Genomic DNA, 12,310 nt, shown 5'->3' on the forward strand with positions numbered 1-12,310 from the left:
TTTTCTCTCTCTTCACATGATCAGAGGAAAGGCCACGTGAGAAAGCAACTCAAGGAGAGAGGCCTCATCAGAAACCAACCCAGTTGGCTCCTGGATCTTGGACTTCCAGCCTCCAGAATTGTGAGAAAACAAGTTCTGTGTGTTTAAGCCACCCAATCTGTGATGTTTTGTTATGGCAGCCCAAGTAGACTAATACAAGAATTATGAGTTAATTTCCCATTTTTGATTTCCTACTATATGGGGGGGGGGGAGGGGAAGGAGGGAGAAGTCAACACTAGGGCCTTTCTAAGGCTGCATAGCCTGAGCTCAGACCTGAATTCTGTTTCGTAAATCTGAGTGTCAAACCCAGAGTAAACACTTCTCAGACCAGAGGGAATTTCATATAGATTCTCCCAATGGGTTTCAGGATGTTTTATTTTTAGGAAAGCCCCAATAAAAAATGCACCATGCAGAAAACATATTAAGAAGAGTTATGTCATTTAAATGCATAGATGTGCAGGTAGGAAGCCTCTGAATTTTGGAGAGCAGCAGCAGATGGCAAAGTTGGCAGGGTCTCCAGCCTACACTCCCAGCTGATAGGGGCTGGGTACCTCCGGGGAAATTATACAGCTCTGCTCACCTCATAAAGCAGATGTCCTACCCACTGCTGATCTCAAAAGGAGGTAGACAGGACAGTCCAACTTCTGAGTAACTCAACTTTGAAAAATAGAAAATAAAATAGAAATGAAGACTTACATTTGTTCAGTTTTCTTGGGCAGCTTGTTGTCATCACCTGTGAAAGAGGATCTAATAAGAATGTGATAAGATCACAGGAGATGAAAACACTTCACAAGGAAGCTAGGATTTCTTAATTTAATTCAAAAGAGATGTCAAGAACTACTTCGCCCCCCTTTAAGTTAAATATTGTACGAGTAGAAACAACGGCAAAGCCTAGCTTTTCTCAGTATCCTCCTGGACTTCACCCCAGACAATGACTTTGACAGCCCATTCAGCATCACTACTAAATCCCAAAGAAGACACAGAATTTTAGGCTCTGGCAATTTTTTATGCTTTTAATTTTTTTTAAAGTAGAAGGTATAAGTAAGCAGGTTCAGTTCTGCCTATTCATTTCCTTAATTATCCGACCTAAGTCATGCTTCTTTCAGAGTTTCCTGGCTCATATAACAACATCAAGGAGAAAACCTGGTTTCTGATGTACTGTGGAGCAGTGCTGAGGTCCTCTTAATTCTAGAGCAGTGATTCCCAACCGTTTTTTGGCCATGCCCCACCAAAGCATGTCTAAAATCCTGATGCCCCCTGTGACATATAATTCTTTTTTTTTTTTTTTGACATATAATTCCTATTAGAACTCCTATTCACGTGGAGGAAGCCTAAAAGGCGATTAACTTGGTCTATACAAGCTTCCAAAGAACATGGCATCCATGAAAGAGAAAAATAAAAGAACAAAAGGACAGGTGAAGTACTGAAGAAGAAATCACTAAGGAATTGATTAAAAAAATAATAATATGAAATGACATGAAAAAATAGCAAATAAAGTTCCAAACATATAATAGAGAACTGAAATGCCACAATATATGTCACAATATATATTTATATACTGTATATGAGGCCCCTAGAACCATAAGAAATGCAAAAAATTCACTGTTAATAACTCATCCTTGAATTGCCCCCCTTAAAAATCAAATTCCCCCCCCCCCCCCGTGGGGCATGTGCCCCACGTTGGGAACCACTGGTCTAGAGGTTCTTCTCATTGTCTCTTTGGATATCTACAGCTTCTGGTTACCCCAGAAAGAGGGGCAGCCTTAGTCAGTTTTCTGGATGGACCCACAACATGGATCCCTTGCTCCTGTCAATGTTCTTAGATCCTGGGTATCTTTCCACCATGGTCTTTCTTCACTTTCCTCATAAAAAGAGCTGGGTGGGCACCTGGCTGAGTCATCCAAACTCCCAATGCAGCCCACACCTCCTGTTACCTCCACCTAGGACTTACTCATCTTTGCCTTCCTCTGACACTGAGCACCTGGTCTTACACATGGTTAGACCTGATATATGTTGAGCTAATAGTTTTTTCTCCTGAAATACATCCTGCAAGAGATGTGTTAAGCACATCAACCCTCCATTTGCAATCAGAGAGGGAGTTTGGAGGGCTACAAATTGGGCATCATGAGCTTCTGAGCAAAGCAGTAAATCATGAGTCCACTTCTGGTTCATGGGAGGAACTATTAAGCTGATGAGAAGACAACTTAAAGGGACTTACCCAAGTAAGGAACATGAGTAGCTCCAAAAAAGTATGTTCTTGAACAAGCAAGGGGTCCCTTTGGTGAGACGCACTGTACCACCTGGATGTCAGAAAAAAGTAAAAGTAAAAAAGGAGCAGGGATTTAGGTGTGTATGACTAGAGAAACAAAAAGTGTATTAGTTAATGGCAATCATTTTTATTTGATCAACAGCTGATTTATTTTTTTAAAGGCATAGTGGAAAAGATCACCTTTAAAAGTTATTTTTCCAAGGTACCTTGTGTGAGTGTGTGTCTTTTTTTAACCTTGGCAATATTGTGAGGTGGCTACAGAGTACTCAGTCAGTCCGTGATGCTAATGAATTCACAACTTAGAAGAAAAAATGGCCAGACATGGCGTATCAGGTAGCAGGAACTGAGGTAAATAGGCTTTAATATAAGGATTTATGTTGATCTGACAGGGAGTTGGGTTGTTGTGTTTAATGTTTTCTGTAGCTGCAGTTGCCAGGGGCTTCAAGTTCCTCTAGTGTCACTGTATTTGTCTCCCCTGTTGTCTTTGGGTTTCCATAAGAACGCCTCCTTAGACAGTGTGCACCCTCCCTTTACAAAGCAGCAAGATCCTGAGAGCATGCCCATTCATGTGGCCTTGTCCCCTACTGGCTTGGAGACATATCTGGAGTCTCAGTCCAGAGGTAATTGGGTCTCATGTTCTCCAAATTCTAATTTAAAAATAATAGTGCCTACTTCCCAGCTTTCTTGATTGTCAGAAACATTCTGAAAATATTTAAAATTCCATTATAATAGCATAGATTTATAATCATTAGAGTCTCACATTTCAGTCTGCTTCCCTTGAAAGTAGCTGACAATATACCATCAAAGGCAAAAATCTGCTCCCTGACACTCTCAATAAAAGGGCTGTGATCCTCAAGGTTTATGACATAAATTTGGGCTTGGAATGATTGGCTATTTTCAAGGAAATTTAAAATTTTTATTCTATTGATGATGCTATTCTTACAATTTAAAGAGTTGGGTTTGTGAAAGTATTTTTTAGCCTTTTTGCTTCAAATATTTAATAATTAAATATGATGCTTTCAAATAACTACTACTTATATAAAAACTAGAGCCCAGTGCATAAATTCCTGCACGGGTGGGGTCCGGCCCCAGTTGGAGCAGATCGGGGCCAGGCCTGTTGGGAGGAGGAGATGGCGGGAGGTTGGCTGGCTAGTTCACCCCATCGGGCTGCAGGAGGTTGGCTAACCAGCCCTGCCCCCTATTGGGGTGGCGGGGGGGGGGGGGGGCGATCAGGGGTGGGGCTGGCCAGGGGGAGGGGCTGCAGGAGGTTGGGGTAGGGGGGACAAGCAGGGGTGGGGCCAGACCGGGGGGGGGGGGGGGGGGGGGAGGGCTGCGGGCCAACTGGGTTGGGAGAAGCCAATCAGGGGTGGGGCAGCTGCTGGGAGGGGCTGCGGGAACTGGCCAGCTGGCCCCACCCCCAGATCGGGCTGGTTTGCTGGCCAAAGTGGCATCATAGTGACCAGTCGTTCTGGTCGTTATAGCATCCGGTGGCTGGCTTTTTATATGTATAAATAGTTTCAAATCACTTCTTTTCACTCCAACTTCACATTCAAGGTTAAATCAACACACTCACATAAAATGTTCCTTTTATCAAATTATCAGGCAGTTAAGCCACTCACCATGTGTTTGGCAAAGCTCCCACTGGGACCAGTGTTGCGTACCAGGTGCCCTTCAGAGGGGAAGTTAAAGCTGCCAGTGTTCAGGTTTTCTCGTGTGGAGTGATTACCAAAGAGAACAAATGGTTGTCTATTAGGGCTAGAGCGACAAATTAAAAACATGTGATTAGAAAAGACTCCTGGCTTGGGCACCTTCCCAGTGAGTGAATTCTCGGGCTTTTCTAAGTGGCACCATGCAGTCTCAGCAAAGTGGTCAGTTATCGTCCACCTAATGCTCCTTGCTGGTTGGGAAGGGATGCCAGATGTCACGGACTCCTCCTATTGACACATTCAAATTAGTCATTTAGGGACATAACTAAACCCAAGTCAGGTTTTTATTTTCAGCTTGCTCTACTTCCTCTTTAAAAAAATATTTTTATTGATTTCAGAGAGGAAAGGAGAGTAAGAGAGAGATAGAAACATCAATGATGACAGAGAATCATTGATTGGCTGCCTCCTGTCCACTCCCTACTGGGGATCAAGCCTGTAACCCGGGCATGTGCCCTGACTGGGAATCGAACAGTGACCTTCTCATTCATAGGTCTTTGCTCAACCACTGAGCCACACTTGTGGGGCTTGTTTTACTTCTTGATGACAAAGTTCAATAAATTTGCAGTGATGGAGCAAAATCCCAGTTTTATAAAATAGCATTTTAATAGAAATATAAATTTTAGAGAATGATAGCAGTTGTGATACTCAGACTGCAGACTGACTGACTATAATAGAGCCCTTAGCAATTCCTGAGTAACTTTCAGGAGGGAAGGAGGAGAGTAGGGTTGCAAGTTTTCTTACCACCACACCTATCTGCCCCTGTACCCAGTGCCTTCTTCCCTCCTCCCTTGGCTAGATTGGTCTTTTTTGTGTGTGCGTTTTTGTTTTGTTTTCAATTTCTACTCACTTCTCAACCCACTTCAGTTGGCACCCCTTAGTCAATTAATTCAAATTGCTCTTGCAAAAGTCACCAAATGCCTTTCATGCAGCATACTGCAAACCTAATGGACAGTTGTTAGCTAGCCCTTCCTTGGTCTCTTAGAAGCACCTGACACCCGCCCCCCCTCCCCAGCAAAAGCTGTTGCTTCTCAATCTCCTTCATCAGTCCTTCTCCTCCTCAACCTGGCCTCTGCATATTCCTAAGAGTTTTACCTTCAGCTGTTTGCTCCCTCTTCTCCTCTCTCATGATCCACCCCCACCTTCCAGTTCTTGTGTGGAGTGATTACCAGAGAGAACAAATAGCTGTCTATTAGGGCTAGAGTAGCAGTAAGTAAATAGCACCATCATCTATCCAGAGGCTGAGCCAGACCTGAGAGGCCTCCTTGACTTGTCCTGCTCCCTCACCTCTAAACCCAATCAACAACACAAATTCACCATTTCCATTTCCCTCCACCTACATGGCCACAAGCCCAGACCATGCTGCCATTGTTTCTTCCCTGGACAACTGCAATGCTTCCATGTAGTTTCCCGGCTTCCACTCTCGCCCTCCTAGAGCCTATTCTCTACATTGCAGTGAGAATGATCTTTAAAACATGCAAAGCCTTTATGTTATTTTCAGAAGAAAGGGTGAAACCTTTCACATGACCAACAAAAACTTGCATGGCCTATCCTGGCCAACTTCTTTAGGTCTATGTAAGGGCACTCTGCCCCAACTCCCATACTCCAGCCAAACTCATCTTCTCTTATGTTCCTTATGTTCCCATCTCAGGACCACTGCTTTTCTCTCTTCTCTCGATTGTCTTTACTTATCACTCAGATCTTCTCCCAAAGGTCACACTCTCCAGTTATGGTCATCATAGTACCATGCTCTTTTTCCTTTCATAGCACCAAGCAGAGTTTGTAATTATATATTTCTTTTTTAAAATATATTTTTATTGATTTCAGAGAGGAAGAGAGAGGGATAGAGATAGAAACATCAATGATGAGAGAGAATCACCAATTGGCTGCCTCTTGCACACCCTCTACTGGGGATCGAGCCCACAACCCAGGCATGTGCCCTTGACCAGAATCAAACCCTTCAGTCCACAGGCCACCGCTCTATCCACTGAGTCAAACCAGCTAGGGCTGTAATTATATTTCTTTGAGAGGTTGCTTGTCTAATGTCTTCTTTCTCCACCACACTATACATTCCATGAGGGCAGAGACCATGTCTGTTTTATTTTTTAACCATGTATCTCTTACTTATTATTCATATGTTCTCAATAAATATTGAATGATGAAAGGTTATTTTTAAAACATAGTTCTGTTATGGGCCAAATGTTTGTGTCCCCATAAATTCATGTTAAAATTCTCACCCCCAAAGTGATGATATTAGGAAGCAGGACGTAGGGGAGGTAACTAGCGCCTAAGAATGGATCCCTCATTAAAGGGATTATAGGAGAGGCTCTTATAAAAGAGGTTCTAGAGCAGCCGTGGGCAAACTACGGCCCTCGGGCCGGATCCGGCCCGTTTGAAATGAATAAAACTAAAAAAAAAAAAAGACCGTATCCTTTTATGTAATGATGTTTACTTTGAATTTATATTAGTTCACACAAACACTCCATCCATGCTTTTGTTCCGGCCCTCCGGTCCAGTTTAAGAACCCATTGTGGCCCTCAAGTCAAAAAGTTTGCCCACCCCTGTTCTAGAGAGATCCCTAGCCTTTTCTACCATTGAGGTTACAGATAAACAACAGCCATCCTCACCAGACACTGAATCTGCCAGCACCATGATCAAAGACGTCCCAGCCTCCAGAACTGTGAGAAATACATGTGTTTTTGTTTGTGTATAAGCCACCCAGTTTATGGTATTTTTGTCATAGCAGCTAAAACAGATTGAGAGTTTCCTCTATCATTGAAGCTTTCCTTAAATTGCTCTTAGTGTATATCATGTGGAAAATTCTTTGCATTTCTTTTCATTACTCTTAAAAATACTCCTTAAGCTTCAGGCCAATAGGACCCTTAAAAGTAAACATGACTGATTTTTCTTCTGAAGCTTAATTCAAGCTAGGTGACATTTTGGGCAGAAAAAGATGACTGAATCCCAGCCAGGGTAATTTGTCTCACTATCAGACTGGATTGGAATTGGGGAAGAAAAGAGAGGAAAGATCTATTCCCATTTATCCATCAGAGGAACTATCCCCTCCTGATTATCATGACAAGAGTGGTGCTGAAGGAAACACATCAAAGAAAACAAAACAAATGCATATGTACCCTCACAGCTCCCATGTCTTCCTGGAGCAGGACCTTTATGACTAGACGATGCCACTTATTCCCTACAAGCCACTGCCCAGCCCTTGCACATTCTGCTTCCTCTAGCTTTCCTGGGCTGGGATGGAATAAAAAATTCCTTTCTTTAGGTTTCAGCAAGCTACAATGTTCTAAAAGCAAGTTCACAGTAAAACTATATTTTTAAAAATACTGTCAGGCTGATGTGGCTCAGTGGTTGAGCGTTGACCCAAGAACCAGGAAGTCAGGGTTCAATTCCCAGTCAGGGCACATGCCTGGGTTGCAGGCTCGATCCCCAGTAGAGGGCATGCAGGAGACAGCCAATTGATGTTATTGATATTTCTCTCTCTCTGTCTCTCCCTTCCTCTCTGAAATCATTTAAAAAAATACAAAAATATAAAGGCAGTGAAACAATTTTACAGAATATGGATTTCTTACCCTGTGATGACTAAAGTCAACTCATATTTTCATAATTCTAGCTTCTAGACTCAGATGCTCCTCCACCTCCACCTTTCTTTGTCAACCCCATTTTTTCTATTACCATTTACCTTTCTTTCCCAAGAACCTTACCTGTTTTCAGTGATATGGCTAGAGATCATTCCATGACTGAAATAACTTCTGAATGGCTAAAAAAGAAGCAAACATTGTGCATGTTAAGATCATAATCTTATAAAACAATCACAAAACCTCTCATGTATATTTGTATGAACTAGTATGTATAAATATACACTGAGTGGCCAGATTATTATGACCACCCCACCAGTACTTTGTTGAGCCACCTTTTGCCTTCTATACTGCGGCAATTCTTCTTGGCATTGACTCCACGAGATGTTGAAAGGTGATGCGAGGAATCTGACACCATGCCTGATGAATAGCACTGTCCAGTTCTGTGAGATTTGATGGTTGTGAAACCAGCTGCCTGATGGCTCTTTTAACTTCGTCCCACAAATGCTCAATTGGATTGAGATCTGGTGATTGTGGGGGCCACCTAAGCAAGGTAAAGTCTCCCTCATGTTCTTGAAACCACTGCTGCACAATACGAGCACCGTGGCATGGCGCATTGTCTTGTTGGAAGAAGCCATCTCCATTGGGATATGCCATCAACATGATAGGATGAACTTGATCAGCAATGATACTTAGGTATGTTGTGCTATTCAGACGTTTATAATGGTCTGGCCCTCTAGCAACTTCAGAGGGAAATTATAGCTAATTTGCCTACAAACATCAGGTGGTCATAATAACATGGCCACTCAGTGTATATGCACATAGTTTGTGTGTGGGAGTATGTGGAGAGAGATGTATGTTAGTAGGTTATCATAAGAACATGGAAGGACATATGTGGTGGATAGTAAAATGAATTTTGGGGACAGGTAGCAAAAAAAAAAGCAAAGGAGAAATGACAAGAGGCTGCAAAAGAAAAGAAAAAGAAAGGTAAAGAAAAGAAATTCTTGTCAAATTTTATAGTTTTTAAATGACTGAAAGGAAATTGGAACAACCATCATCTATGGTCCAAGTTACTAACCACGTGGGAATCTTTTCTTTTATTAAAAATTTTTCCCTATATTGTCAATAAAAGAATATATGTTAATTCTAATTAACTGAAAATCGCAATGAGGAAGAATCCAAGGAACTTAAGGAGTACACTGACAGTTGCTGTGCATAGTGCTAGGTTTAACATTAATCAAAAATTGATATGTGGGTTCAAAAATTTAATCTCCTTAACTGACATCTACTGCCCTCCCCTCCCCGATTATATAACTAATATATGTTTATTTTAGAATACAATAAAAACCACATACCATCTCTAAGAACTGTTAACATTCTGGTACATTTTCTTCAAATCTTTTTTTTATGGTACATCCATATAATATATGATTGTACCAAAGTTTACTAAATAGTCTTTTATTCCTAGAAATTTACATTGCTACTAACTCATCTACACTAATAAAAGAGAAACATGTAAATTAACCACCACTCTGCTACACCCACCAGCCAATCAGGAGCAAGTATGCAAATTAACACAGCTAAGATGGCGGCGGCCATGGAGCTGAAGCAAGCAGGAGGCTTGGGTTGCCCCCAGCGATAGAGGAAGCCAAGCTTCCCACCTGCCCTGGCCGGCCCTGGGCTCAGCTCAAGGCTACAAAGTTTCAATTACAGAAGATAAATAAATCCCAGATACCTGCTTCCAGCCCACCCTAGCCTCTGCTCAAGGAGGCACTGAAAAAAAAAAAGAAAAAGAAAAGAAGGAGAGGCTGGGAGCTTGGGTCACCGGGGGTTATGGCCAGCCTGAAAACGGCCATTAGCCCCTCACCCAGGCTGGCTAGGCACCCCAGTGGGACACCCCCCCGAACCCTGAAGGGGATGTGGGCAGCCTGAAAACGGCTCTCAGCCCCTCACCCAGGCTGGCCACACCCCCGTGGGGTGAGGGTCCCCGCTGGGGGGCTTGGCCAGCCTGAAAACGTCCCTCAGCCCCTCACCCAGGCTGGCCAGGCACCCCAGTGGGGACCCCCACCCTGAAGGGGTTGTGGCCAGCCTGAAAACGGCCCTCAGCCCCTCATCCAAGCTGGCCAAGCACCTCAGCGGGACCCCCACCCTGATCCAGGACACACTTCAGGGCAAACCAGCCAGCCCCCACCCATGCACCAGGCCTCTATCTATACTAATAAAAGGGTAATATGCTAATTAGATTGGGAGACCTTTCAGGAGACCTTCCAGACGTTCTTCTGGACAAAGCCATGGTGGCAGGGCCGAGGTAGAGGCGGTTAGAGGCCAAGAGGGGAGGGCAGTTGTGGGTGATCAGGCCAGGATAGGACAGCAGTTGTGGGACATCAGGCTGATGGGGGACGGGGCTGTTGGGGGTAAGCAGACCAGCAGGGGGGCCAGTTGGGGGCAAGCAGGCCATCAGTGGGGGTCAGTTGGAGGTGATCAGGACAGCAGGGGGGGCAATTTGGAGTGAGCAGGCCAGCAGGGGGGCAGTTGGGGGCAAGCAGACCAGTGGGAAGGGGAGGTGAGGGTGAGCAGGCCAGCAGGGGGGGCAGTTGGGGGCAAGCAGGCCGGCAGGCAGAGTGGTTAGGGGCAATCAGGCAGGCAAGAAGGTGAGCAGTTAGGAGCCAGCAGTCCCGCATTGTGAGAGGGATGTCTGACTGCCGGTTTAGGCCCGATCCCTGTAAACCGGCAGTAGGACATCCTTCGAGGGGTCCCAGATTGGAGAGGGTGCAGGCTGGGCTGAGGGACACCCCGTGCCCCCCCCCCCCATACACAAATTTTGTGCACCAGGCCACTAGTATAATAAATAATACTGTAAGAACTTTGCAGAACTTTTAACTGCATTTCTGATTATTTCCTTAATGCAGATCAGGAAATTCAATTATAGGGTAAAATGCCAAAACTAAATATGCCAAATTGTTTTTCAAAAAAGTTTTATCAATGTACAGATCCACTTACAATTATATGACTATGCCTATTTCAGGGTATCACCCTAAGCACTGTCCATTAAATGTCCACTTAAAAATATATTTGTCAAGTTGATAAATGAAAAATGGTACCTCATTATTGTTTTATTTTACATTTCTTTGATTTTTACTAGTAATGAAGTAGGTTATTTCAGATATGTTCAATGAACATTTGGATTTCCCTTTGGTAATTTACTGTTATTTACATCCTGTAGATGTTTATCAATTGGAGTTTTGGTACTTGACTTACTTATTTGTAAAGCCTATTTACATATTAAAATAATAATAGCTTAAAACGTACTGAGGGGTTTACTATCTGGACTGTGATAGGCATTTAAATGTATTATCTCAAATAATCCTCATAACAACTTATGCAGTTCATTCTATCATTAACCCCTCTCTGGAGAAGAGTTGGCTAAGACACAAAAGTTAATAGAGTGGTCCCAGGTCACAGAGTTAGTGTGAACCGAATAGCTGGGATTCTAACTGAGTAGGCATTTGGGAAAAAAAGGTAAAATTAGGTCCACACACATACAAGAATCCCAAATGAATTATGGACCTAAATTTTAAAAATTAAACCATACAATTTCCAAAAAGGTGAGTTCCTGGTTAAACTTAGATGAAAGCCTTTACTTATACAATGATTCAAAGTCCAGAGGAAATATAAGGAAATATTAATAAATTTACATAAAAATAAAAAAGTGTGCATGACCAAAAAAAAAGAAAGAAAGAAAGAAAGAAAAAGGAATTGATGAACACTGAGGAAATATCTGAAATACATACCACAGACAAAAAGTTAATAACCTAAACATATAAAGGACACTTTAAAAGTAAGGGACAAAAGACCTAAAACCTATGCTCTCCATTTCAGTTAATATTGTAAAATGTTAAAATGGGAAAAAAACATGAAAATAAAATATAAAATGGCCTTCAAACAAAATGCAAATTAAAATAATACCAAGATGCCCTGGTAGGGTAGCTCAGTTGGTTAGAGCATCATCCCAATAAGCCAAGGTTGAGGGTTTGAACCCCAGTTGGGGAACATACAAAGAAACAACCACCCTTGCTGGTTTGGCTCAGTGGATAGAGCGTTGGCATGTGGACTGAAGGGTCCCAGGTACGATTCCAGTCAGGGGCACATGCCCGGATTGCGGGCGTAATCCCTAGTGGGGGATGTGTGGGAGGCAGCCGATCAATGATTCTCTCTTATCATTGATGTTTCTCTCTCTCTCTTCCTCTCCCTTCCTCTCTAAAATCAATAAAAAAAGAAACAACCAATGAATGCATAAATAAGTGCAACAACAAATCGATGTTTCTCTCACTCTCTCTCTCCTCCTTCTTTCTCTAAAATTAATAAAGGATACCATTTCTTATCTACAAGATTGTAAAAAATTAAAAAGTATAACAACACATTCTATTGGTGAGACTGTGGTAGAACAGGCACTTGCATGTATTGCTGGTGGGCATGCAAATTGGTACAACCCTTCTGAAGGGAAATTTGGCAATATCTAATACAACTACATAGGCACTTACCTTTTGACCCAGCAATCCCATTACTAAGTATACAAATCTCCAACAATATTAAAATACATAAGCACAGTTATTTACTATGCTCCTGTTTACAAGAACAAAATATTGGAAACAACCTAAATGGCCATACATGAGACTGGCTGAATAAATTAAATAAATAAATACACA

General features: G+C 42.6%; 1 protein-coding gene across 6 annotated transcripts in view; it reads right to left on the reverse strand.

Moving 5' to 3' along the window:
• Positions 1-12,310, reverse strand: part of CUNH20orf194 (chromosome unknown C20orf194 homolog) — a 137,163-nt gene that overhangs the window by 76,659 nt on the left and 48,194 nt on the right. For all 6 annotated transcript variants that reach the window (XR_004969914.1, XM_036321833.1, XM_036321832.1 and 3 more), the window contains 4 exons: positions 7,731-7,786; positions 3,928-4,063; positions 2,258-2,339; positions 736-772 (listed from right to left, as the gene is read on the reverse strand). Coding sequence is in view for 5 of the 6 variants with exons in the window: in XM_036321833.1 (XP_036177726.1) it covers positions 736-772; positions 2,258-2,339; positions 3,928-4,063; positions 7,731-7,786 (311 nt within the window). In the remaining variant the exon portion in view is untranslated. The remainder of the gene's footprint in view (positions 1-735; positions 773-2,257; positions 2,340-3,927; positions 4,064-7,730; positions 7,787-12,310) is intronic.

The sequence above is a fragment of the Myotis myotis genome, unplaced genomic scaffold (genome assembly GCF_014108235.1).
Source record: "Myotis myotis isolate mMyoMyo1 unplaced genomic scaffold, mMyoMyo1.p scaffold_m19_p_9, whole genome shotgun sequence".
In the NCBI taxonomy this organism is placed as follows: Eukaryota; Metazoa; Chordata; class Mammalia; order Chiroptera; family Vespertilionidae; genus Myotis; species Myotis myotis.